Source organism: Rhipicephalus microplus, chromosome 5 (genome assembly GCF_043290135.1).
Source record: "Rhipicephalus microplus isolate Deutch F79 chromosome 5, USDA_Rmic, whole genome shotgun sequence".
Taxonomy (NCBI): Eukaryota; Metazoa; Arthropoda; class Arachnida; order Ixodida; family Ixodidae; genus Rhipicephalus; species Rhipicephalus microplus.
The window spans coordinates 63,023,998-63,051,062 of NC_134704.1; the positions used below are offsets into that span (position 1 = coordinate 63,023,998).

A 27,065-nucleotide genomic window follows, 5' to 3' on the forward strand; every position below is an offset into this window, starting at 1 on the left:
TCCATTGCTAAATGTTCTAGAGGAAATACACGCGTAACACAAAGAGGCTATGCCTTGTATCTCGCGCAATCTCTGCAAATAGTAGCTCACACAAAACACACCACACTGATACCGCTCTGGGAGGTTGTTCGAAGAACGCGGTAATAAGGATACTTATTCAGGCAAATAAGCGCATGTCCATATATTTTTCACAACTGGAGTCCTGTGACCTCGCTGTAAGTGACATTTATCTACACGTTATTGTTCTATGACTCTGCTTACATTAGACTGGTTGATCTCCGAGTGTTTATTTGCGTACGAGACATTGAGTGTGTTTTATGGCTAATATATAGGCTAGCCGTTGGGTTTCATGCGGCATGCTTAAAAAAGCGATCATGCCAAGAATCTACAGAACAGTGTCCAGGTATGAGAAGCTTCTTTTGAGTGATTTATATGGCAACGACGTCGTCGGCACACGCCACAACCAAAATATCGTTGGGTCCCAGCAACTGTGCCGTGGCCATCGCACCACTTACTGTTGCATGTGTGTTCCCCATGTAATCACTGCGGCGAAGCCACCCAGTTCGTTTGCAGAGTACTGTGCGTGGCGTTTCTGGCAGCTTTTGTAGCACACCTCCATGACGTTTCATATATCTCTTTCTCAATCTTTTACTGTAGCTCATACGGGAAAGTGAAAAGTGAAATAATGTTACGTGTGCGGGCGTGTGTGTGTGTGTGTGTGTGTGTGTGTGTGTGTGTGTGTGTGTGTGTGTGTGTGTGTGTGTGCTTGTGTGCGTGTGTGTGTGTGTGTGTGTGTGTGTGTGTGTGTGTGTGTGTGTGTGTGTGTGTGTGTGTGTGTGTGTGTGTGTGTGTGTGTGTGTGTGTGTGTGTGTGTGTGTGTGTGTGTGTGTGTGTGTGTGTGTGTGTGTGTGTGTGTGTGTGTGTGTTGTGTGTGTGTGTGTGTGTGTGTGTGTGTGTGTGTGTGTGTGTGTGCAGGTGTGTCATAGTCAGACCTACCGCTACAACTGGATCACTCAACTAGAATTCTCGTACTTTTCAAATTATTCTCACTTCCATATTTGCGTTAATTTCCGTCACATCTCGACAACATTTCATTTTAGGCGGCAAGCATGAATGGCAGTCAGGATGCTTGAATTCGTTTTTTTTTTTAATGAAAAACAACAGAATCACAGGCATCTGCGCGTGAGAAATGTTTCCATTTAACTTAGGCAGAAGGAATCTCCACGCTTCTGTCCAGTGTACCACATTTCGATTCTGCGAACGCTGTATCTAAAAAGCGGGAGTATTTGTTTCTATCGCGTTGCCTTTATACATGCGAGATAATGAAGATGCCAACGTGTAAGTAAGGCAGTGGCTTGTTCCTGGCTCTTAAGTGAATTGACCATAGTATACGCCGGGATTAAAATTACGTAACGACTTTCGCACAGTACCATCGGGAAGATCATTAAAGGTACCGCTCAAAGAGCGTTATCGCCGCAATATCTCAGAGTTACTCCAGAGTCATGTACAGGGCGAATAAAAAATAATAACACGTGCCAAACGACGACCTTAAAGTAACATCAAGTCAAAAATGACACGTTGCACTCACTATAAAAAGTCAATATCAACGTGGTTCGCCGCGGTGCTGTGGATGTTATGGCGCTCGGCTGCTGACCTGAATGTCACGGGTTCGATTCCGGCGGCGGCTGTCGCATTTCTGTGGATGCAAAATGATAGAGGCTCGCGTTCGATGGCGCCTGTCATAACCATATCGTGGTTTTGGGACGTTAAACTCCAGCTATCATCATTGTCAATAACAACAACGTCATAATGAAACATGCACTGTCATAAATGCCAGCAGTGATGCCTCTAATATTATCTCTAATCAGGAAGTACCCAATTAACCACGCAGGTGTTATGCTTGAATTGCGTTAGTGTCTTCTATAAGCTACTTTAATTCGCCAAGTACCCATAGTTTGTCTCGAGAAAACAAGTTAGTCTCGTTCTCTTCTTTTTTTCTTTATTTAACACCCACAGTATAACACTGAATAATCTGGCTCCGCTGGCACGAAGCCGTCGTGATGATCAATTTTTACACAAATATTTCGAGTAATTAGCCACTCGCCAATGTAAGGCCATTTTGTGCCAGCGTGCTCCGAATATAACGTACCTAACGTGTCTGGCCTTTAACGTGCTCGTTGAAGGCGAGCAATATGACCTAAGTGCTATAAGGGCATCCAAAACGACAAACATTTTTTAAGGTAGACACCCCTGGGAAGCTCTCGTGAAAAATGAAGCGTTAATATCTCAGCCGCTTATTATGTCCACTTTCAACCACTATAACGCTCTGCTCAAAACCCCCCTCTGTATGCCTTGATGTGGCTTCCCGGTAAAGTAAATAGATAAAATAAAATAAACATGGGTGTTTCGCAAAACGGTGTTACCGGGGAGAACAAATGGTGCGCACTTGCGCTCTAGCAGCTCGACTGATACGCCATTTATTCTTGCGTTATACGAGACCCAACATAAAGCTATCATTTACTTTTGGGGTCAGCGGTGTTTTGCGCAGTACAGGAAAACAAAGACGCTTCTAAGGGAACGTGCAAAGCAAACAGCGTCTTCATTTGCGTGATCCCGGTTTTCGATCTTTTGCTACCTGGCAGCAAACAATTGCAATGTCAAGAACATTCATTCTGGCTGTGTAAACAAGATGACTTGCTCATAAAGGGGTTGCTTGTAAATGCTGGCCTATGCAGTGAAGTATACTCTTGCAAAAGCGCCATTTTTTTTTACCTCGGAGCAAGACTTGTGAGTGAAGGACTAGAGTTGTACGTGCTAAATTGGATGCGTGCTGTGTAAAATATCTATAAAATCTACGCATATCCACAGAGGGAATGGTGACGAGTATGCGAAGCTACGTCCTAAGATCCATACTGGCTTCGTTGAGGTTGCTGACTAGTATAAAGGACAGACGGACGCACGCGTGCACGGACAGATGCAGGGACGGACGGACGAATGGACGCACAGACGGACAGCGCCGATCATCATGAATGGACAGATGAACGGAAGGATGAGTAACACGTCTGCGGGGAGCACACGCTTATGTTAGCGCCCCCTGGATGATTTGATTGATATGTGGGGTTTAACGTCCCAAAACCACTATATGATTATGAGAGACGCAGTAGTGGAGGGCTCCGGAAATTTAGACCACCTGGGGTTCTTTAACGTGCACCCAAATCTGAGCACACGGGCCTACAACATTTCCGCCTCCATCGGAAATGCAGCCGCCGCAGCCGGGATTCGAACCCGCGCCCTGCGGGTCAGCAGCCGAGTACTTTAGCCACTAGACCACCACGGCGGGGCGACCCCTGGATGCATTGTGCTGTAACGGAGTTGATCGATGTGGTTGTTTTGCGCTGCATGTCCTTAATACGCCGGACGGTGGTTTATGGACGGAGGGAAATTGTGATTTCGTTAGGTGCTTTGGCCCCCACAACGGGAGGGAAACACGGAAAAGAACGCAGTTCCTGTTGTTAGCACTAACAGTGATCAACATTTCGTTGTAGCAGTCCTAATAGCTCATCTCGGTTCGCCAAGTAATGGTCATGGCAAAATCGCGTGCTAGATCAGAAAAGGAAATTATGGAAGCACCGCTTTTGAGTCAACCATGATAAACACTGTCCAAGATGCAACGAATTTGCTGACATCGCGCGCACCCTGCGTTACTCTAAGCATACCCCTCCACCCAAAGATCTCTTGACCCCTATTTTATGCAACGCCTGGTATGGCGAGATTACGCCAGCCTAAAGAACCAACTTGGACAGAGAACATAACTCGAGACATTTCCGTCATACACCATCTTAACGTCGCCTCTCCGTAAAAAGTAACTAATTGAATAAAGTTTTTGTCTCTCTTATCAGGAAACCTGATGGCTACTGCATGATCAGCGTTTCACTTTAGTTTCGCTTTAAGTATTTTTCTCGATGTCAAAGTATTACCAATTAAGCGTCTGTATTCTCCGGTGAGCCTCTAAGTTTCTGCTCCGTATAGGTAAGTATAGCGGCAAGATGCACCTGTTATATGCCTTTCTTTTGAGGAATAGTGTCCATCTACCAGTCATAATTTTAGAATGCTTGCCCTATGTGCTCTACCCCATTCTTATTATTTAATTACTTCAATCACGTGGTTCGGCTCCGCGGTTGCTACCTGTCCTAAGTATATGTACTCTTCTACAACTTGCTGTTTTCTTTCGAGGTTGTAGTACATTACTTTTGTTTTCTGCACCTAATATTAGGGCCTACCATTCTGCTCTCCTTCGCCCAGTAAGTTATCATGAAATGTAATTCGTCTCCTTAATTACAGTCCACAGTGCATTGTCATCGGCGAATCACAGGTTACGAAGGTACTCACTCTTCATTAACTCGTATTAATTACCTTTCCCATTCTGGGCCTAAGAAAATTTCCTGTAAGCACGTGGTAAATAGCGTTGGGCAGATCATATCACCTTGTCTTACACCTCTCTTTATTGGTATTCTGTGCTTTCATTATGAAGCACTAGGGGTAGGATAACCGCTAATCATTGGGTAACTGACTGTATTCCCAAAGAAGGCAAGCGGGTGAGGGGGAGGCAGAATATAGGTGGGCGGATGAGATTAGGAAGTTTGCTAGTATAAAGCGCCAGCAGAGCACAGGACCCGGTTGACAGGCAGAAGACGGGCAAGGCCTTTAGTCTGCAGTGGGCGTATTCATGCTATTGGGCATATTCAGGTTTTCAGCATGTTATTTTTGTTTTGAACGACCTCAGTTATTCTTGGCATTACCCCTGTCTTTTATTTCGCAGTGAAGAACATGTATTTTTTTTAAGTTGTGTTTTTTGCGGTGAGCTTTGCTATGTTTCAAAGTAAATACAGAAGCAGCGGCAGTGCCGGACGGACGCATAATTCGGTCTGTTTACCTTCATTTCCCGAAAAACACATAATTCGCTTACCTGACATCACGCATCGCGTGAACTAGAATTCATTGCTCTCATGGCGGCCACCTCTAAATCGGGCCAACGAAACAGCAGCGGCGGTAATGCACGGATGCACCGTCCTATCTTTATCTTCGTTCCCCAAATCGGCGTTATCGCTATCTCATAGCCAATCTTGTCACTTTTTTTTTTCTGTTACGCCGCCACTGCTACTGTCTTGCCGTTTTCTTGTCACTGTTGTTTCGTGCAGCGGCAATTTTTTTTTCTCTGTTCTTACAGAGGCAATTGCCTCGCGAGCGCCACGGTGACCACGGGACATACGGAGGCGGCCGAAGAAGCCGCGATAGCCCTAGCAATCGCCACGGTGCCGAACGCTACGATCGTAATCAGCGACTCGCAGGCAGCAATCCGCGGCTTCGCGCGCGGCCGCGTCTCGCGGGAAGCGGCCCGCATCCTTAAGAGGTGCGGTGATGGTGACTCAGTGTCGCGATCGCCACAACAAAATTTAACAGTCTTCCTCCTTTGGACCCCGGCACACACCGATGTCCCGCTTCCGGGCAACGAGGCGGCCCACGCCGCGGCTCGAGGTCTCACTCGTCGAGCCGCGGCACATTCCGTGCCCGCCGCCTCCGCTCCCGAGAGCGGGGCTTCTGATCTGCCGGATCGAGACACCTTGACAGACACGCAGCGACAACACAGACCACAATGGTCGTGGGGTGATCGTCTCATCACGTTCCGAGATATTACGCAACACTACAGACTGGAAAGGCGAAAGTTCCCGCCACCGCATGACAAATTAAACAGACATGATGCCGTAAGCTATCGCTTACTACAAACCCACTCTTACCCCAGCCCGGTCGTCTTACGCCACTGCTACCCGCACTTACACATTACCGATCTATGTAAAGCATGCGGGCACAGAGCAACGCTGCGCCACATGCTCTGGGAATGCGCCGATAACAATGGTCGAGAAACGGCCGCCGTTCGCGATGCGCCTATGGCGGCTGCCAATACCAGGCAACAGGAAGCCTCAAGCTCACTCGTTCCCGCCGCCGTCCCGTCTGCGGGAGCCGCGGGGGACCTTCTCCGTCGGCGACGCCGCCGCTGGGAGGCGGCGCTCAGAAGCTCGGAGCTCAACGACCAGCTCTGGGCTGTCCGGCAGGCCGAAGATGCCGCCCGAGTTCAGGGACTCAGCGCCGCCATCTGAGGCCACCAAGACCAAGCTGCCGGCCAAGTACTAATAAAGTTTCCTCTCTCTCTCTCTGTTCTTACGTGCCTTTATCTGCCGTAACGTCTGTGAGTGTTGTGTATACCCCGCATGCAACGAGACCTGCCAGTGATGGGCGGCTCTTGAAGTGCAACGAGCGTGAGTACGCCTACCATTTGGCAAACTGCCTGCTTGTGCTGGTCTGAGGGCGCATTCAAAGGCAAGGCAGAAGCGGGGTAAAGTACATGGTGGTGCATAAAATCGGCTTACGGGGAAAGTATAGTGAATTAGAATATTGCAGTTTACAATAGTTGAAATCAAAAAGTGCGAGAATACAGGGCATGAAAACTTAATTCATTGCTAATCTGGCGGACATTAAGTGCCTTGACGCTATAGCGGGTGTACCAGAGCAGATAAATGAGATTAAGTAATCGATACAGTTGGTACGTGGCGGGTATGATGAAATTCTGAGTAAACAGGGTGCAGCAACATGATGCGATTAGCAGTTCAAGAAATCGGGCCGGAATTGATGAAATTAAACTCAATTGCGAAAATTAAGGGGTTAAAGCTTTAACTGGAACCATACCTAAGATATCTGGAGGGGCACAGTGAAAAGCATGATATTGACGTGAACGGTGTCCATAAGACTCCAAATGAAAAACTGCTCGCAAAACAATAAACGACATTTCAAAGTCTGTCAAGCTTTCTAAACTGAGTTCGAACGACAACGACGCCCTTGACAGGCTCCCTGTTAAACAATGGAAGGAGCCTGACATCATGGTTACATTATCATAGTCATCGCTATGTGGCGCACAGCGCCGGACGCACAAATCAGTGAGGAAGAGGAAGACGACGAGTTTCTGCGGTTGTTGCTGTGCGCCAGATCTGCGTTCCTGTCGCACCGGCGCTGGGTTGCCAAGTCGTACGTTTTCATGATGAACCGTCATACGTCATTCGGACAAGGTGCGAATATCGATTGGTCCCAGTACCTCTCGTCCTTTCGATAGCAGTTAGCATAGACCTATATGACTCACTTCCCAGCAGCTCCTCGGGTAACGTACGGGTCGTTGTACGAGTCAATCCCCTGACGCATTACTCCGAGACCGAAGCATTTTCGGCCGCTAAGTCAGATTCTTTATTTTCCGGAACTTCATTCTTCTGCATGTAGTGCCGCAGTAACTGCTCAGTGACAGAGGACGCGAGGTCCTTTCCGAAGTAATACAAGCCCTTTGACTGCACGCGCCATTGTTCAACGGCTTGACGGAGAGCTTCAACCGCGCCGTCAGTGACATGTTGATTATTTATGTACGTCGCCTCGGATTGCAACAACTGGGACAATGCTTGTCGTTCGTACCACGCGCTTACAACACCGCCATACAAGCTAACACTGGCTTTTCGCCGCTTCCTGTTATGCGGGCGAAAACCCTGTTGCACCATGAAGACATCGCTTCCGTATACCGACCCGACACTTCCGAGTGCACGACGGTGTTTGAAGCGGCCGAACACGCAGGGAAGAACTGTGGGCAGCTCGCACGTTACGCTAACGACCACCGCCCAAGGTCGCGGAAGCTGCCGCATCACACCGACGCGTTTACACAAAATTTCTGCGACTGGTTCACTCGTTTGGTTGTCGGTTTCACCACACAGTCGTGGATATTCAATGAAGTTTCTTGCCCGTTATGATGAATTCGAACACACGTTCTTCATGGTCAAATTATATTAGGTTGCGAAACTTAAAACGCAAAGGGTCGAAAACCTATTGCCACAGCCATCAACACCTGCCGACGATTCAAGCGGAACTAGGGGAGGAGGAAACTATTAACTAAAAACAAAAGCTAACTATATTACTTTTCAAATAGTCATAATTTTCTGTATGTCTATAAATTCTATATCTTCCATAAATTTACGGTTATGTGACAATTGCCTAAATAGTTCATTGCCTCTTTTTTTTCTTTGGTCGAGTGCCATAAATAGAGGGCGTATATATCCAAGCAATCTGCTATCAGGGCTTGTGTCTAGTTCGGCACATTACCGGGTCAATGAGGCACTGCTCACTTTTGCGTGGTAGTTTCGTGCGTATCTTGCGTAGTTTTTTTTTTTTATTTGCTGATGTGCTGTTCACTGGCGTGACATTTCAGAGCTGAACTAGCTCAGAGAATATGTTAATAGCCGCTCTTGTGACTGCCTTTACTAACGCACGGCTAGCGTACCTCGCCTTTCCTGACGGTGAATGCGATACGCTAGGCAATGAAACGCGGTACTTCACGGTTCCCAAAGCGATATTCGCAAAGCTGCGGTCTCACTGCGGTGGTTTTTTTACGGTTGGGCTTAGCGAACTTGCAAACTATTATGCTGTTGTGCTCGTGAAGAGTGGCGTCACAACTTGGTCAGCAAAGATTTTGGTGAATAAAGCATACACTATTTGGCTAATAAACCCATTTTGCTACGTCAATCTTTTTTTTTGTTGTTGTTGGTCTTCCTTTTCTCTTGCACACGCAATTAGCCAGCCATGAGGCGCAATAAAGTCACACAATTTTTACGGCACGCGAAAGGTCAGCAATCAGAAAAATTTTCCATTTCGCGCCATACAGGGAAAATGCCTGGCGTTGCTACCGCTTCCGGTATTGCCGTCATATTAAAAAACTCCCAAGCATTTCCCCGAGGGTGAACATGGTTAAGTGCGAATGCACGGGGTGATGCTATGAGGGGGAGTAAAGTTAAAATCCGTTGGCGACGCTGATATCGGTGTCAGTAACGCGCCTTATATCCAGATGGTAGCGTTGCCTCCGGGACATCCATCGCACGACCCGCTCTCGACAGGAGACTGAGAGAGAAGGCGGGCGCACGAGAGAGAGGGGTGCGCGCGCAGCTGCAGTGAGCGAGGAGAGCGGAGGAGCGAGCGAAGGGGGAGGGGGACTATCAGCGTCGCGTCCGTGGCTTATTCGGTAGAGCGTCGCGCTGCGGCCCGCCAAGTCCTCTTTCTTTTAAAGATAGAGAGAAGACTGCGGACGCCGCCGACGGCGATGGATGGTTTGGGGTCGCTTATAAAGTGTATTCACACTTAAAAAAATTATTATTTCTTTTTTTTGTCGTCCCGTCGATACGCAGATGGCGATGGAGGCACCGTGCCACCATTTACTGGATACATGTCCCTCTATGCAACTTACGCTGCCAGTTTACATAAACCTTGCATCCTCAGTCAAACACGTCGTTGAACCTGTAATGATATCCCACGACCAAAAACATGGTCGGTCGTAACACGGTGCATGTTAGCCGAGTCAAACCATATTACGGCCCTTATCCTACCTGCGCCTTAGTCACCAGCCTGGCTCCTCCTGTTCACTCTCTGGGGCAATTGCAGTGAGGCAGAGGTAGACGACCAGTTATTCCTGTCGGTCTAATAATTCGGAATTTCTTTTGAAAACTACGTGGAATTGGCCAATCTTCCAACGCGGGTGTATGCCACTGTCCAAGTTTTTACTCTGCCCTACACTATTGCTACCGGACTGACGCTACTATGACTGCTAAGTCGTCTCTGTTTCCGCAATAGATAGTCGTACGAAAACTAGCTTACTATTGAGAGGTTACGGTTTATAGTACCACGAGTATTGAGAATTTATTTCGCTATAACAGCAATGCAAAAAACCCAACATTTATAAAAATAAATTATTGGCAGTCTGCATCCGCGGGGCAATCATCACTGCGTATTCAATCAGCATAGACTATTCTGTGCTTGCAGTGCCTCGCAGTGCCTGATATTGTGATATTCTGTGCTTGCAGTGCCTGATATTGTAAAGGCATATTGTAGGCAAAACAGCATTGTGCTTGCAAACAGCATTGTGCATTGTACCACATCGGAGTGGCCTGGCGTGACGTCATCGTATACCCTGCCCAGAGCAGCGGCCTGTTTCGGTTTTGACCGATTGTTTTTTTGTTTATGCGAAGCATTTTTTAGCGAATTTCGGCGAACTTGAGCGTATCTATCTATCTATCTATCTATCTATCTATCTATCTATCTATCTATCTATCTGTCTGTCTGTCTGTCTGTCGGTCGGTCGGTCGGTCGGTCGGTCGGTCTGTCTGTCTGTCTGTCTGTCTGTCTGTCTGTCTGTCTGTCTGTCTGTCTGTCTACTTAAAGAAATTTAAAATACCATGGCTGCAAAACGTTTCGTTTGCCAGCCGCGGTGGTCTAGTGGCTAAGGTAGTCGGCTGCTGACCCGCATGTCGCGGGATCAAATCCTGGCTGCGGCAACTGCATTTCCGATGGAGGTGGAAATGTTGTAGGCCCGTGTGCTCAGATTTGGGTGCACGTTAAAGAACCACAGGTGGTCGAAATTTCCAGAGCCCTCCACTATGGCATCTCTCATAATCATATGGGGGTTTTGTGACGTTAAATCCCACATATTAATCAATATCAATCAACGCAACACTGGAATAGAAAGAAAAGCAAAAACAAAGAGACAAAAACAGGAAGAACACTTTTAATAAACAGAGCACGATTCAATACATTCATTCAAGAAATCATCTAAAGGCCACTATCTGGTTGATTCAGGATTTTTGTATAGTGTGCAGAAAGAAGCTTCATTTAAATAGGTTAGTACGGGGATGGAATTGTGTCAGATGGAGTTTGTGGCTATATCTCGTGGGTTTCAGTTTATCAGGAAAGAAATATTCGTTAGTTAATGTGTAGTGTGACGTATTAACAAGAATACGTAGCAACTTTAGGCATTCAAGATCACGTCGCTCGGACAGAGTTTGTAGACACAACGTAGCAAACTGAGAGAACCGGGAGAAATCCTGTCGTAACATTCGAAAATGAAACGGGTGGCTTTCTTTTGAACTGATTCGGTTGTGTTATTGTCCGATACTTTATGAGGGTTCCATACAGGGAAGGCATATTCTTGGCTTGGACGGATGAGTGCTTTGTATGTGAGCAATTTCGTTTCAAGTAGAGCATCTTTTTTTATGCGATTTAGATGGTCCAGTTCATTTGAAACTTTATTGCAAGTGTATTCGATATTTTTAGACCAAGACATGTTCGCTGAGAAGATGAAACCTAGGTACGTGTAGTCGGACACATGTTTCGGAGAGGATTCATTGAAAGAGTAATCGAACTGAGAAACAGAGGCGCGTTTACAGAAAGAAAGAGTGACTGTTTTAACAAAATTTGTACTCATTTGCTATGTGAGGCACCATCTACAATATTTTTGCAAAGAATAATTAAGTAAATGGTGATCATCATTGGTAATATTTACACTATACAGTACACAGTCGTCAGCGTGAAGGCGGATTTTGGCAGAGACATAATTGGGCAAATCATTTATGTATAGTAATAACAAAAGTTGTTTCAGGAGAACTGAAAGAAACATACTGAAAACGGTTGTTTGAAAAACTAGCAATCCAGCCAACCATTAAGTAACTGTTGAGGATAGCGTGAAGTTTATGCAGAAGTTTAGAACGCGTAACAGTATAAAATGTCTTTGAAAAGTCGATAAAAGTTGCATCAACTTTGTAACCGAAGTCCAGAGCATGCAAAATGGCTTGCGAGAATTCTTCAAGCTTAGTTATTGTACTATAACCTTGGAGAACATCATGCTGAGCATCACTGAGGATGTTAATATCTTCAAGAAACTCCATAATGTGCTTAAAGATTATGTGTTCTAAAAGTTTACATGATTGAGGCATCAATAAAATTCGGTGATATTTAATGTCGACTGCTTGCTGCCAGATTTATGCATAGGAAGAATGTTGGAGAAACTTCTAAGATAAAGGAAGAGATAGGGGCACAAGGACTTTTGAAAAATTAAGGTGAAATTGCGGCTAGTACACTCATAATATCTAAAAAAATATATTAGGAATGCCATCAGAACCAACCGATTTCTTATTTCCTAAATGCAAAATTATATTCATAACACCGTTGAGGGACACAGAAACATTATTAACTGTGTTATCTGAGCCATGATTAAAGCTAGGGATATACAAGTTGTTAGTTGCAAATATCGACTGAAAGTATTCATTGAACGCGTTAGAAATAACTGAAGGGTCACTACAGAAGACGTTATTTATAACAAGTCTATTTGAGGCAGCTGATGTGGGTAAAATATAAGCCCAGAGTTTTTTTAGGGTTGCTTTTCGTTAAATCTTGCAACGTAATCTAGATATAAAAGTCTTTAGAAGAGTTAATTTTGATCTGAAGTTCACCTTCTGCAAGGTTAAATTCCTATATATTAGGGGTCGTCGTTTCTTTTTAGATGCCTCAGTCTAGCAACATGACGCAACAGGCGAAGTATATCATGCGATATCCAGGGAAGGTGGGGGCTTTTGTTTTTAGTCTTTATCGGGACGAAGCGCTTAATACAAGTTGTCCAAGTCTTTTTTTTTTAAAAGCCACCAAGGAATTCACATCATCACATTCGTTGAGGCGTTCGAATTCATCAAAAGAACCAGATAAAAGATCAAGAACAGACGCATCGTCGACTGCGGCCCAATCTGAGGCTTTTAATGACGAGTGCTTATCTTGCCATCGCGATGCATCGCATGCCCATGGCCATTTCTCATTCATTTCGACTATGATGCTCTCCACGCCAGTTCGTTCCCTGTATACTCTGCTCTGTTCTTGTCTCTTTTTATTATTATCACTATTTTTTCCCTTTCCATTGCTCACTGCATCGTCCCAAGCTTAATTTGCTTTTTTATCCTCCAGGTTTCTGCTTCAGGATGATAGTTATAGCGCGAGAACAGAACGATGACACAGAGGCAAGAAGGAAACGTCTTGTCTCTGTGTCGTCGTTCTGTTCTCACGCTATAACTACCATCATGTCATACCAACTAGCCCAAGCTGCCACACTTCTTCTCCAGCTTCTTCAGTATAGGTAAGCTCCGGTAAGATGCAACTCTTATACAACCTCCCTTTGGGGAATATATTCTCCGCAAAATAAATCGAAATGGTCAATGAGAGATTTGTCAACCTTTCTAAAAAAAGAGGGAAAATACCAAACTTCAACTTCAAGTCGCCGCAATCCCTGAAAGAGCAGCGAGAACAAGAACAAGAGGTGGTGGAACTATTTAATGATCATTACATGTACTTGGAGTTGCCGACGTGTACCGTCACGCAAGACTTCGAAGAAGGAAAAGAGTATGACTATTTTTTCTACGACGGTACCCTATAGTGTAAATAAAAGTGGTTCACAGTAACAACATTTGTCTCTGATTGTTCGCGTGAATAAAACGCTCACTCGGCTTGGATGCGGCAGTATGAACGTGGTGGTTAAAACGCCTATATACGTGCCTGGCGCGAGCTGATGACGAAAGATAAGTCGTGTGCTATCGTGGAGGTCGATGAATACTTGCCTAGACGGGTCAGCGTTACATGTGCGGCTATAAAAATCCGCCTGAATGCGAGTGTAAAGACTGTCTTATTGGTTTCGTACCAAGCGGTAGTATGAAAATACTCTGTAGAATACCTTTGCGATCCGGAACAATGCTTTCAACATACCACAATAAACGTTGCTGTCGGGTTCGCGACGTACGTCGGATAGAAAACGTAGGAGTACCGAATTGGCTTTCTGTCGTGCTCCGGGCCGTCATTCGAATGGCAGTTGTCTAAAAGAACTTGTGCTCGGGCGCTGTGAGGTGCCCCAACGCTATGCGTGGTGGACCGCTGTGATCAAACTAAACATCCGGAAGAAAACATGGTGAACTTGCGTGCTAAAATGTGCTTCGATACCTATAGACGGCTGGAATACAGGCGACGGAGAACACCTATACAAATCTCAATGGATGATCGGGTTCAACGAGGATTCACTATATAGGGACGGTAATATGGTGGCTCTGTAAACGAAGATTGATATGTGGTCCTCGTCATTGAGGTTTACTTCACAGGTTCGCACATCGGCCTCAAACCGATCGCTGTGCCAGCTACCGGTAGTGACGGGTGGTTTTATGTAGCCAGGGACGTTGCATGCGGTATTAATTACGAAAACGTATATCGCGCATAAAACTGCGTAACTGATTTAAAGAGATGGCGTAAAAGTACGTGTTCTGAGAACTTCGGTCTGTAATTGCTAAAAATGGCTCAAAAGATTGCATAAACTGCTTATGCGCATGATCCTGTATCGACACCCTTCAAGCAGTGAACCGTTCCCGCCAGACATTAAAACCGATCGGTGTCATCTGTCGTAACAGCAAAGTTTAAACCTACTACAGCAACGTGCAAGCAAAAATTAGGGGACCCTAAAGTATGCAATAGCGACATCCTGTTCCTAGTGCGTAATTTGAGCGCTTAATGCACAAAACTCTCTCGAACTTGCTATGCACCCACCACATGGCCTTGAGGTAACAGGCGCCGTAGCGTGTGTGCCATTTGTATAGTGGGTGACCGGCTTTAAGTCACGAAGCCATTATGATAATCACATGCTCTGACACCCACAGGCAATGGGTGCTTTTACCACAAGTGCACATTTTGGCGGCAAGATGTGCACTTGGTTCAAGCTTGTCTGCACTGTCTTAGAGATGGCCGCCTGCACCAAATTCAGTCGTCTTCAAGAATCCGCTCTTGAGCATGATCCTGTATCGACACCCTTCAAGCAGCGAACTGTTCCCGTCAGGCCGGGTGGTCTCACAGAGGACTCATTCATTCATTTCATTTATCGATACTGTCAGCCCTTTGCGGGCTATTATGGAAGTGGAGTTGACTAAAACAGAAATGTGCATAAGAGAAACATAAGAAAAAGAACCTTCACTACTGGAACAAATCATTTCAGAGCACATACAACAAATATATCATAATGGCTAAGCATATAGTTTACAGAGAAGTTAGTGAAAATTAAGAAAAGAGAGCATCACTGCCGAAATAGACATCATATTTTGCGCATAATAAAACAGATAATTAATATCATAGCCTAGTTACAAAGCACGTAATTCACACATATTCACAATCTTAGCGCATGGTATCAGAGTGCACTATATGTTTTGTTGCTTCTAAAAAGTCAGTAAGCGATTTGATTTTCACAACCGAATCTGGTACAAATTCCACTGATTCACATCATCTAAGGACTAAGTCACCTGACTTGCGCGATTTGGACTCCTAGCAGCCCGTCTGCGCATGGTGTACTATCAGTCCCCGCACACTTCTTCTAGTTTTTGTATTCTAAATAAAGTATCCTAATTGTTTTGGTATAGGAGCAAACATTCAGCATTTTTTACACGTGTGAACATATATTTCCAAGCTAAGCACGAATAAAGCAAAGTTATGTAATAATTGGTAGAAATAAAATGCTTGCTTGGCTATTTTCTTTTTTAACACACTATATCCACTATAATGCACTATAACACACTTTATCCAGACGCTGTATATGTTGCCCCAACGGGCGGTGCTTTTGCTCTTATCTCATCGACTGCCATGTGGTTCGTATGCTCCTGCCATTTGTTTTCACTGTGCATGTGTGGAAATTTTCAGAATGCCTTGAAGGCAAAAAATTTGGTGTTTGTGAGTTCGAACGCGTTCTGAATGTTGAAGAGCCTAGGAAAAGGTCACAAGGCACACCACGCTGCTCCGTGGTGTCACAACTCGGGAAAAAAACAGCTCAGCGAAATTTTTTTCGCTTCCGAGAGTACGAAAGCTATATAATCACACGTTTTGTTCGGTACGAATAAGCAAGTGCTATCCTTATCAAAGCAGCTACAGGACGAGCCGGAAATTTTCTGTTGTTGCTTTACAATTATTTTTTTTTGGCACTACGCGCTTTTCAGTAATGTTGTAATCTTGTGAAGCTACTTTTGGACAGTATCTCGTAGGCCGGTTGATGCCAGCTGACGCGCAGACGGAAATTTCCCTTGGGTATCGGTTTTGCCTGTGGCGGATCTTCATTTGTTTTTCTTCGTGAAGAAATCTTGCAGAGCATGTTCGCTGAATGCGCCTCTTCGACAAATTTGTTCGGCTTAAGAGAATTCCGACGACCAGTTCCTTGCACTGGCAATTACCAGTTTTGAATGTTTAAAAAAGGAGCCCCAAAAATCATTTGCGTGGCAGTGACTGCTTGCTTTCTGTGTTAAAAGAAGTTCGTGTTACCTTCGCAAAGGCCGAACTACGCCTCGCTTCTCAACCTGTGACATATTATATCTTCCCTTTTCGCACTCTCATATTTGTGGTGATTTTACTTTTGTGGTGCTGTTTATCAATATCTATGGTGGTGTTTGTTTTGTTTTCTAGGTGTGACGTGTGGCGGAATTGCGCCAAGAGGCAAGACCTGGAGGGACTCACGCGAGAGCAATTCTACGGCGGCTACCACCTCTTCTCGGACCACTTATCACCGAATGTCCCTACGCGAGCCCTGCCAAAACACGGCTCTTATTTGGACGGCTGTTCCCACTGATGCAAGGGAAGTAGGATACACAATCGACGAAGGTAAGAAAAATAATTTATTGGTGGTTGATTGATATGTAGGGTTTAACGTCCCAAAACCACCATATGAATATGAGAGACGCCGTAGTGGAGGGCTCCGGAAATTTCGACCACCTGAGGTTCTTTAACGTGCACCCAAATCTGAGCACACGGGCCTACAACATTTCCGCCTCCATCATAAATGCAGCCGCCGCAGTCGGGATTTGAACCCGCGACCTGCGGGTCAGCAGCCGAGTACCTTAGCCACTAGACCACAACGGCGGGGCTATTGGTGGTTGTGAATATGTGCGCCGTTGCAATTCATTACCGCACCTTATCACCTGACGCATAATTCACGTTCCATATTTATGCATAAGTTCAATCTTTACATTGGACTTCATGCTGCCGCCTTGATGTACTTTACAATCGCCTTCCTTCATTACGTGCTGACTTATATGCACCTTATCTTCAAGGACCCCCCTGGGCGGAAGCCACGGCTGCTTTGGTTCAAGAACCCCACGGCCAAAAGAGCGTCGCCCAGGAGGCAGGTATGCGCTAGCCGACCTGTTGATTTTGGGCATCAAGGAAGGGGACTCGTATTCTTGCTTTGAGTAGAACTATTATGCAGGGCACGACGCAAAAAGTAAGTAGCATAGAGCACTCCTTTTTTTTTTTTGTGTGTGTGTGTGTGTGTGTGTGTGTGTGTGTGTGTGTGTGTGTGTGTGTGTGTGTGTGTGTGTGTGTGTGTGTGTGTGTGTGTGTGTGTGTGTGTGTGTGTGTGTGTGTGTGTGTGTGTGTGTGTGTGTGTGTGTGTGTGTGTGTGTGTGTGTGTGTGTGTGTGTGTGTGTGTGTGTGTGTGTGTGTGTGTGTGTGTGTGTGTGTGTGTGTGTGTGTGTGTGTGTGTGTGTGTGTGTGTGTGTGTGTGTGTGTGTGTGTGTGTGTGTGTGTGTGTGTGTCGTTTGGTACGGCTTGATGTGACGTGGCGCCGAAAAATTTATTCCGCGTGCGCCAGGAAACAGTGTTCGTTTCTTTTTTATTGTATGACCATGCGTAGTAAAGGGTGTTCAGAATTGCTGGTGTAGTTAACGATGCGAATATTTCCCACCTTCCCATGCTGCAGCGAACAACGCGATATTTTTTTTTTCACAACGACAGAATTCGCGCTCTTAAGAAGCTGCAGTGCTATTGGCCTTGCTGTAAACAATACATCTGTCACCCGCCGTTGTCGCGTATCGGACATTGTGTTGTACTTAGAACCGCGGAATGAAATCGCGTTTCGAGAAGGACGAAGTTAGCGCATACCTCCGCTGGTCGAAATAGTTCGCAGTTGCTCATTACGGCATGTCTCCCGCACGTATCATGGTCTTTCAAACCGAACAATCCAATACGACAAAACCAAACCTTGCGTGCGCGCGGCAATAATCTCCATAAGTTTGGTTGTATAGCATAAATTTTACAGGAGCAGGGGTGCTGGCGCCGTCAAACAGCCGCTTTTAAATTCTTTAGACTTATTACCTCTTGTGGGCAGAGTACAATGCGGTTAAGCGAAAGTAAATAAAAAACCTGCAATAGTATACAATATTCTGAGCCAGCTAATGAGACAACAGCAATTGTGAACATATTACGCAGATGTACAACAACAATAAAACTTGGAGCGTTGCTTAATGCCTCTTGGTGAATATTTTAGCTCAAGTCATGCAAAGATATACAATCTCAGCTGAGCCACATGCGTTGGAGGCGCCATTTGACGGAACGTCGAGACTGGTTTAAAACACGCATGGACCTTAAGTGCTGCAAATTTTTCTCTCTTTTCAGAAGGTTGCCCCACAACTGCCAGCTCAGCCTCCTCCAAATTATCGTCTCATCTTGTCTCGGCAAGGGCTAGAAATATCATTAAATGCATCAATGTATTTATTTATTTATTTATTTGTTTGTTTTGTGAAGAAGAAGATGTGCCTGCAGCGATGCTGTATGCAATTTCATTCGAGAATCAAAGCGCATGTCATAATAATGCCTGCTTAAATATATTTCTGAAGACACTTGTCTAATTTTGAATGAAATTTGCATATTCATTTGATTGTGACCGGGTGAGATAAGCTCGATTGTCTGGTCTACTCAAAATTTCTGTCTTCCACTGTAGTATTACCTCACCTTTTTCTCTTCTTGATTCAATCTTCAATTATTTGTTTAGTTTAATATTCCTTTTTAGTTAATTATTATTTTCTATTACATCATTAGTTTTTTCATTAAGGATAAACCTTTTAATATATCTCATATAGGATACTTCTAGATTTCATGGCCAATCCCCCATAGTGGGTATGTGCCAGTGCGAAGGGGCAACAACAACAACAACAGCAAGCAGCATCGCCAACGTCCGGCTCTCTCGGCTCGTGCTTCGGCTCGTTGCTGTGCCGATCGCTGGACGGTTCTTCACGCTGTCTCGTCGCTGTCTTTAACGGCTAATAAACCTCCTCACATTTGGTGGAAGGTGCTGTTAATCCCCGTTGCTACACCCTGAAGCTGCGAAGCCGCACGCTACCACCTGTCATGACTGCCAACGCCACTACATCGACGCCTTCGCTCCGGTTCAACTGCCCTGGCCATCCTAGGCTACGGGACCCGAAGGTCTTCAGCGGTGCGGATGGGGCCGACGTCGAAGACTGGCTCAAGCACTACAGACTGGTGAGCGCCAACAATAAGTGGGATGAAGCCGACAAGCTGGGCCACGTAATATTTTATCTCACTGGCGTCGCCGAATTGTGGTTTAATAACCACAAACACAACATCCCCACATGGAGCGTCTTCAAGACGTCATGTGCTGAAGTTTTCGGTCGGCCGGCTGTCCGCAAGCAGAGGGCAGAACAGCGCTTGCGCGTCCGCTCTCAGCAGACTGGCGAGACCTTTACCAGCTATATTGAGGACGTCGTCGACCTTTGTCGACGTGCGAATGACACCATGCCCGAATCTGACAAGGTCAAAAACATCCTGAAGGGCATCGACGACGGCGCATTTCAAATGCTCTTGGCAAGAAATCCGAGCACAGTTTCCGAAGTCGTCAGCTTGTGTCAGAGCTACGACGAGTTGAAAAAGCAACGCACTCTGACTCGGCAGCCTCAGCATGGTGGTGAGTCACTGTTCAGTTTCGACACCCTGCCTGACAATTCGCCGTTGCTTCAGCAAGTTCGAGCCTTCGTCCGTGAGGAAGTCGCCCGCCAACTTTCCCTAGTGCCCTTCACTCACGAGACCACCACCCGTCTACCTGCCCCGCTTCGCACTGCTATTTCGGAAGAGGTTGCCCAAGCTGTTCCTGTTGCGCACCACGAGCCGCCTCTATCCAGCTGTGCCCACTGCCAGCGTGCCGCGCAGCCGGTAGGCCCTCCTGTCGCCTATCCGCCAGCCGTGCAGCCTGTGGCCGCGCCCCTAACGTATGCAGCGCAGCCTGTGGCTCCTCCCGTCGCCTGCTCGCAAGTGATGCAGCCTGTAGCAGCGCCGTTAACATATGCAGACGCTGTGCGTAGGCTTCCGCAACCACCCTACGCCTCGCGCTCACAGCCCGCACACCCGGCTGCTTATACTGCACCTTGGGTGGCACCACCAGTCGCCAATTCTTGGAGGACGCCCGATAACCAACCGATATGCTATGCCTGCTTTACTCCCGGACACGTTGCCCGCTACTGCCGCCGTCGACCTCAGACGTTCGGCGACTATGTCCGATCGTCGCAACCCGGCAGCCAACCCTTCGCGCAATACGGGCCGGTCTCGTCACCTCGCTATGCCCCTCCCAACGACCCCGACTTCGTGACGCCGCGCGCACCCTCTCCTCGTCGGCGATCACCCTCCCCAATGCTTCGCCGGCCCAGACCTTCTGACCAGGAAAACTAAGCACCGCAGTTCAAGAGGCAAGAACTGCGCCATTTTCGAACTGTCTAAGCCCTCGCCCCTCTCCTGCTAACGTGGTCACAGTAACTGTTGAAGGTTATTCTACTTTCGCCCTTGTAGACACCGGCTCCGCTGTTTCTGTTATTGCCGTTAATGTCTGCCGTGTATTACGCAAAGTCACGACGCCGCTTTCGGGACTGTCACTCCACACCGCAAGTGCACAGCAAGTAACGCCTCTCGCAGCCTGCACTGCAAGAGTGTCCATCGAAGGCATTGTTTACATTGTGGAGTTTATGTTCTCGCTGTCTGTTCGCGTGATGTCATCCTCGGATGGGACTTCCTATCCCGCCATAATGCCGTCATCGACTGCGCACGCGCTGAAGTTGAGTTTTCACCTTTTTGTGATGTCCCATTACTTGGCGCTCTTCATCAGCCGCCGAAGTTGTTCGTGCATGAAGACACCGATATTCCACCTGAAAATTTCACACTTGTTCCAGTTTCATGCAACGCCTACACTGACGCTACAGTCTTTTTATGCCTTCCGATATCTTCACGAGTCGTCGAGCTCTGCCGCTGCCTTTCGCAACGATTGACCTTGCCGCCGGAAGAAGCAATATGTTCATACTCAACCCACTTTCCACACCTGTCACTTTGCTTGCAGGGGAATGTCTCGGCCACGTGCAGGATCTCGACTTTTCGGCTTTGGTTGATGTCCCGAATGACTACTGCGACCACCAAAAGTCACTTTCGGCACTCGAGGTGTCGTCCAAGGGTACGTTTTCTGGCGCCATTGCCGACACTCTCACTGCCACTGAACATGCCGACCCGCTGGATCTTCTGCAAGAGTTTAGGAGCTCTTTCGATGTGTCGCAGCCTCAACTGGGCCGCACGTCACAAGTCAAACATCATGTTGAAACCGGCCTACACCAGCCACTGCGTCAAAGACCATACCGTGTCTCCACTGAAGAGCGCCGCGTCATCAACGATCAAGTCGAAGATATGCTTCGTAGAGACGTCATTCGACCATCTCACAGTCCCTGGGCGTCTCCTGTCGTCCTGGTGCGTAAGAAAGACGGATCTATCCGATTTTGCGTAGACTATCGTCGTTTGAATAAGATAACCCGCAAGGACGTATATTCTTTGCCGCGCATTGATGACGCCATTGACCCCTTCACGGAGCGGAACTCTTCTTGTCGCTGGATTTGCGGTCTGGCTACTGGCAAGTTCCAATGGCTGAAGCCGATCGCCAAAAAACTGCATTTATTACACCTGACGGACTATACGAGTTTAACGTCATGCCCTTTGGGCTTTGTAACGCGCCCGCCACGTTTGAACGACTTATGTATAATACGCTACGTGGCCTCAAGTGGAATATGTGCCTCTGCTACCTGGACGATGTCGTGGTTTTTTCGCACGACTTTCCTACGCACCTCCTTCGCCTCAGGCACGTTTTGACTTGTCTGACCAACGCTGGCCTGCATCTTAACCTGAAAAAATGCCGCTTCGCTGCACGCGAGCTCGTCATCCTAAGCCACATCGTGTCGAAGCACGGCGTATTACCTGACCCAGCAAAACTTCGAGCAGTCGCAGAATTTCCCAAGCCGACGACCATCAAGGACTTTCGCAGTTTTGTAGGCCTATGCTCATATTTCCGGCGCTTTGTTCGCAATTTTGCATCCATCATGTCACCATTAACACAGCTTCTTCGCGGTGACGTGAACCTCTCCTCCTGGTCTCCTGCATGTGACGTTGCCTTCACTACTCTGCGCCGTCTGCTCGCCTCGCCATATATTCTTCGCCCTTTCGACTCGACGGCTCCTACTGAAGTGCACACCGACGCCAGCGGCGTCGGGCTAGGTGATGTCCTCGCTCAACGAAAACCCGGCTATTCAGAATACGTTGTAGCCTACGCTAGCCGCACTCTGACGAAAGCCGAAACTAATTACAGCGTGACAGAAAAAGAGTGTTTGGCTCTGATGTGGGCGCTTGGAAAGTTCCGGCCGTACTTATACGGCCGCTCGTTCGATCTAGTAACTGATCACCACGCGCTTTGCTGGCTCTCCACGCTGGAAGACCCTTCTGGCCGCCTTGCGCAATGGGCACTCCGCATCCAGGAGTACGACATTCGCGCCGTATACCGCTGTGGACGCAAACACTCTGACGCCGACGCCCTGTCCCTCTCACCTTTGCCACCAGATCCGACGTGCGGAAACACGTGCCTCCAGTACTTGTCATCGTTAAAACTTGACTCAATTGCCACCGAACAACGTCGTGACCCGTGGATCGCATCTCTTCTCGAATATCTATCCGGTACGCCCAACCTTCCGGTATCTCGATTCCTCCGACGTCAAGCTTTCCATTTTGCCATCCGCGATCAACTTCTCCATCGACGCAACTGCTCTCCTGATGGCCGCCGATGGCTACTAATCATTCCACGCACTTTACGATCGCAGGTATGCGCTTCTCTTCACGACGATCCAAAATCTGGCCACACCGGGGTGTTCAAAACATATGAACGCCTTCGCCATCGCTATTACTGGCGCGGCATGTACAATTTCGTACGCAAATTTGTGCAGTGCTGTCCTGACTGCCAGCGACGCAAATCACCACCGCTGCGTGCGACTGGCGAATTGCAGCCACTTCCGTGCCCTGCCAAGCCATTTGATCGCGTTGGCGTTGACCTCTACGGCCCCCTTCCATTGACACCAGATGGCAATCGGTGGATTATAGTGGCGGTCGACCATCTAACACGCTACGCCGAAACAGCCGCTTTGCCGAGCGCTACAGCTCAGGATGTCGCCTCTTTCATTTTGCAACGCTTTATCCTTCGACATGATGCACCTCGAGAGCTCCTTAGTGAAAGAGGCCGCGCTTTTCTCTCCGAGGTCGTCGAAGCTCTGCTTTCGGAATGCCACGTAATTCATCGGAAAACGACAGCATACCGCCCGCAGACTAATGGGCTAACGGAATGGTTTAACCGCACGCTGGGTGATATGCTCTCAATGTACGTGGCATCTAATCATAGCAACTGGGACCGTGTTCTCCCATACGTGACATTTGCATACAATACTGCAATACAAACAACCACGGGATTTTCACCTTTCTTTCTTCTTTATGGACGTGACCCTTCCCATACAATTGATACTCTACTTCCCTACCGTCCTGATGCTTCCGAATGTCCACCTATCTCCGATGCTGCTCGACAAGCCGAAGAGTGCCGCCAGCTCGCCCGTGCGTTCACCTCGGACGAGCAGCAATGCCAGAAAGAAAACCGTTGCACCTCTCTTCCGGATCCAAACTATGCCCCAGGGTCTCTCGTGTGACTTGCCATCCCATACCAAACTCCGGGACTCTCATCAAAACTTGTCCCCAGGTACGAGGGGCCTTACACCATTTTAGAGAAAACCTCTCCGGTTAATTACCTAATTGAGCCAGTTTCCCGATCGGATGACATGCGCCGGCGTGCACGTGACATCGTCCATGTTTCCCGCCTAAAACCGTATCATGAGCCTCTCCCTGAAACTACTTAGGTCGCCAGGATGGCTCCTTTTTCAGCGGGGGCGATTGTGAAGAAGAAGATGTGCCTGCAGCAAGCAGCATCGCTAACGCCTGGCTCTCTCGGCTCGTGCTTCGGTTCGTTGCTGTGCCGATCGCTGGACGGTTCTTCACGCTGTCTCGTCGCTGTCTTTAACGGCTAATAAACCCCCTCACAATTTATATATTTATTATTGCGAAGAGCAACCATAAGTTATTCTTTGTTACTTGGATGCCTTCAGCAGACGACTCTGGAGGGCTGCCGAATTTCTGTTAACGCGAAGTAGGGAATAACAAATGAAGTCACTAGATTTTGTTTATTTACCAAAAGAAAGTAACGAGTCTAACAGTGCTTGTGAAAAGAACATGTATGAGCAGAATCAGTTTCAGGAAGCGAGATATTAGCACTCAATCATAAGATTATGTATATATATAACACATACTTTGTCAGTGTATATATTTGGGCGGCTTGTCTGGGTTCCATGTCGTAATTCCTTGGCAGCTTTACACTGACAGAGGCTCAAGAAATAACAGACAAGCGAGAAGTGCAGTACGTTCCACTGATATGTTAATAAACAGAAATATAAATACGTATGTGTCTCTTTCGTGTGCCTTTTATCCAACAAAATGCCCCTTCCCCTTGTTTGTTCTTTCTTCACTCGTTTTTCTATCGTGGCACCAATGAGCAAACCTTAAGATACAGTTACGGCCACTAAGCAAAATGTATTGAACGGTTGTTTGTGTACATATCGGTTCTGTGGCCCCAATTCATAGACAGTGGTGTCAACAAATATAAACGTTCAGCACTCGATGTTGTTTCTCTCTGTAGATTTCAGCTGCAGACTGGCTAACCCTGACTCCCCATTGCCTGGACCATCTGGCCCTTCCAAGCGCGGCCGTTCGGATGTGTGTGTCGTGCCCAGAAACTTCCAACAAAAAAAAACAAGTAATTAGACGCGCTTTTTTTTCTTGTTTATCTCTTTATCATGTTTGGTTATATTCATCTTTTAGCTGAAAAGAGTGGGTCCTTCTTTTTTTAGCAAGGAATAATAAGAGAATATTTCCATCAGCAAGTTCGACACGCCCCGCCGCGGTAGTGGCTAAGGTACTCGGCTGCTGACCCTCAGGTTGCGGGATCGAATTCCGGCTGCGGCGGCTGCATTTTCGATGAAGGTGTAAATGCTGTAGGCCCAAGTGCTCAAATTTGGGTGCACGTTAAAGAAACCCAGGTGGTCGAAACTTCCGGAGCCCTCTACTACGGTTCTGTTGCCAAAACCGCTCTGTGTGCGAAAAAAAATCAAGAGACTGCTACTGGCCTTGATAGCGCGGCTTGCAGAATGTGAGCTGTATGTCAAAGCCGCGGTGGGCAGTCAGGATTCAAGTAATATTAAAATATTTTATAAATTGGCATCCACACCGCGAAATCCGCATTTTGAAGTAAACGGGCAGAAAGTTCATCTCTTTTTCGACCCTCCACACCTATTGAAGTGCACAAGAAATAAGCTTCGAGCCATCTCGCAAGCTTTTCATTGGCGCAAAAACTGCAGACTGGAGCTACATTTGTGAACGATACGAGCGCTTTGACCCACTTAAAATGCAATTGGCGAGAAAATTAACATCGAGTTATATCTATAGGAGGCCTTCTTAACAGCATGAAGGTAAGTCAAGTTCGCAACGGAAGTCCTGAGCGAGTCTGCAGTGTGTCAATAGCAATGTCAGTCATAATTGCTCTCGATAAGCCACCAGCGACTACTGCAGATTTCACACAGCAAACGGACAAGCTATTTGACTGCCTCAATAGCAAAACTGCCACTGGCAGTTCTCCTGATAAAGTGAATTATGCTGTAAGTGCCACCTCCGAACACCCATTTTTTTTTTTTTACGAGAGGCAATCAAATTGATATCGAGTTGGAGATTTGCCAGCCCTAGGCCACCGCACACCATTCGTACCTGGCTAGTCACTATACAGGCTGTGCTTATGCTGTGGGAGCTTCATAAAAACTCCCCGCAGGGGCGCCTGCGCAAGTAGGCGTTTGGTGTGTAGCGACACCACGGACCCGAGCTAACGGGGGAGTTTCTACTCCCTCCCACGCCTAGCCGTGCGTGGCTTTGCCGTGTCCGGGGAAAAGGGGATCCTGGGGGTTGAGCAGACGCTGGGTGATTGGACCTTTAAGGCCCCCCGGCAGAGGCAACACACCCCTTTGGCCCCGGCTTCACGTAGACGGCACCCCTGGGCTGACCCACCCAGGTGAAATCGGCAGTCGCCTTTTCCTATCTCTCTCTCCCTACATCTTCGTCTTTCTTACTTTTTTAGCTTTCCTGTCTACTTCTCTCTTCTGCTTACTTCCAATTTTCTCGGCGGCAAGGGTTAACCCTGTGCAAATAGCCTACCTTGGCCTATGCGCATTGGGTTATAGCAGGGTTGTACGGCTGACGTCTGCAAGCTTTTAGCATCCGCAAACTTGCAGCGTCCCCTCGTTGGGCTCCGTGGTGGGTGGCCGCCAACGCTGCTGAACAACATACAATTAGCATGCAGAAAGCATTTCCTTCACTTAGTGATCGTGCCTCCTCAAAGCGGGTACGCACCGAAGACATCAATTTTTTCAACCGGCCAAGACAATTGTTTCCTCGTTTCCACGTTATACACTGTGAAAAAACTAACAAGCAAGCCAGAACTGTATCCCCCTTCATAGTGGCTAGATGCTTAACCGAAACTCTCGGTGCTGGGTACAAGGTTACCAAAATGGCCAGCGGAGATCTACTTCTTGAGATACGTGACAAAGACCAATTCGATAAACTGAACACCCTCACAACGTTTGGAGACACACCCATCAGTATTACGCCACACAGGTCCATGAACTCATCTCGCGGGGTCGTATCGGACGCAGATTTGCTTGACCTGACCGAAGCTGAACTTCTGGAAGGATGGAAGAGCCAGAACGTGACAAACGTACAGCGGATTAAGATAAGAAGAGATCAAAAAGAAATACCGATCAAACACTTAGTACTGACCTTTGCTTCGAGCGATTTGCCGGAAACCATTCAGACTGGGTATACAAAGACATCCGTGAGGCCATATATTCCCAACCCCCGCCGTTGCTTCCAATGTCAGAGAT

General features: G+C 47.2%; 1 protein-coding gene across 1 annotated transcript; it reads left to right on the forward strand.

Moving 5' to 3' along the window:
• The first annotated feature begins 12,456 nt into the window (after nucleotides 1-12,456).
• Nucleotides 12,457-24,543, forward strand: LOC142817805 (uncharacterized). The gene is made up of 4 exons (XM_075895593.1): nucleotides 12,457-13,027; nucleotides 16,366-16,560; nucleotides 17,010-17,084; nucleotides 18,352-24,543. Exon 4 carries the CDS (start codon nucleotides 19,084-19,086, stop codon nucleotides 20,416-20,418), a length of 1,335 nt encoding a protein of 444 aa, XP_075751708.1. The 5' UTR covers nucleotides 12,457-13,027; nucleotides 16,366-16,560; nucleotides 17,010-17,084; nucleotides 18,352-19,083; the 3' UTR covers nucleotides 20,419-24,543.
• The last annotated feature ends 2,522 nt before the right edge of the window (nucleotides 24,544-27,065 follow it).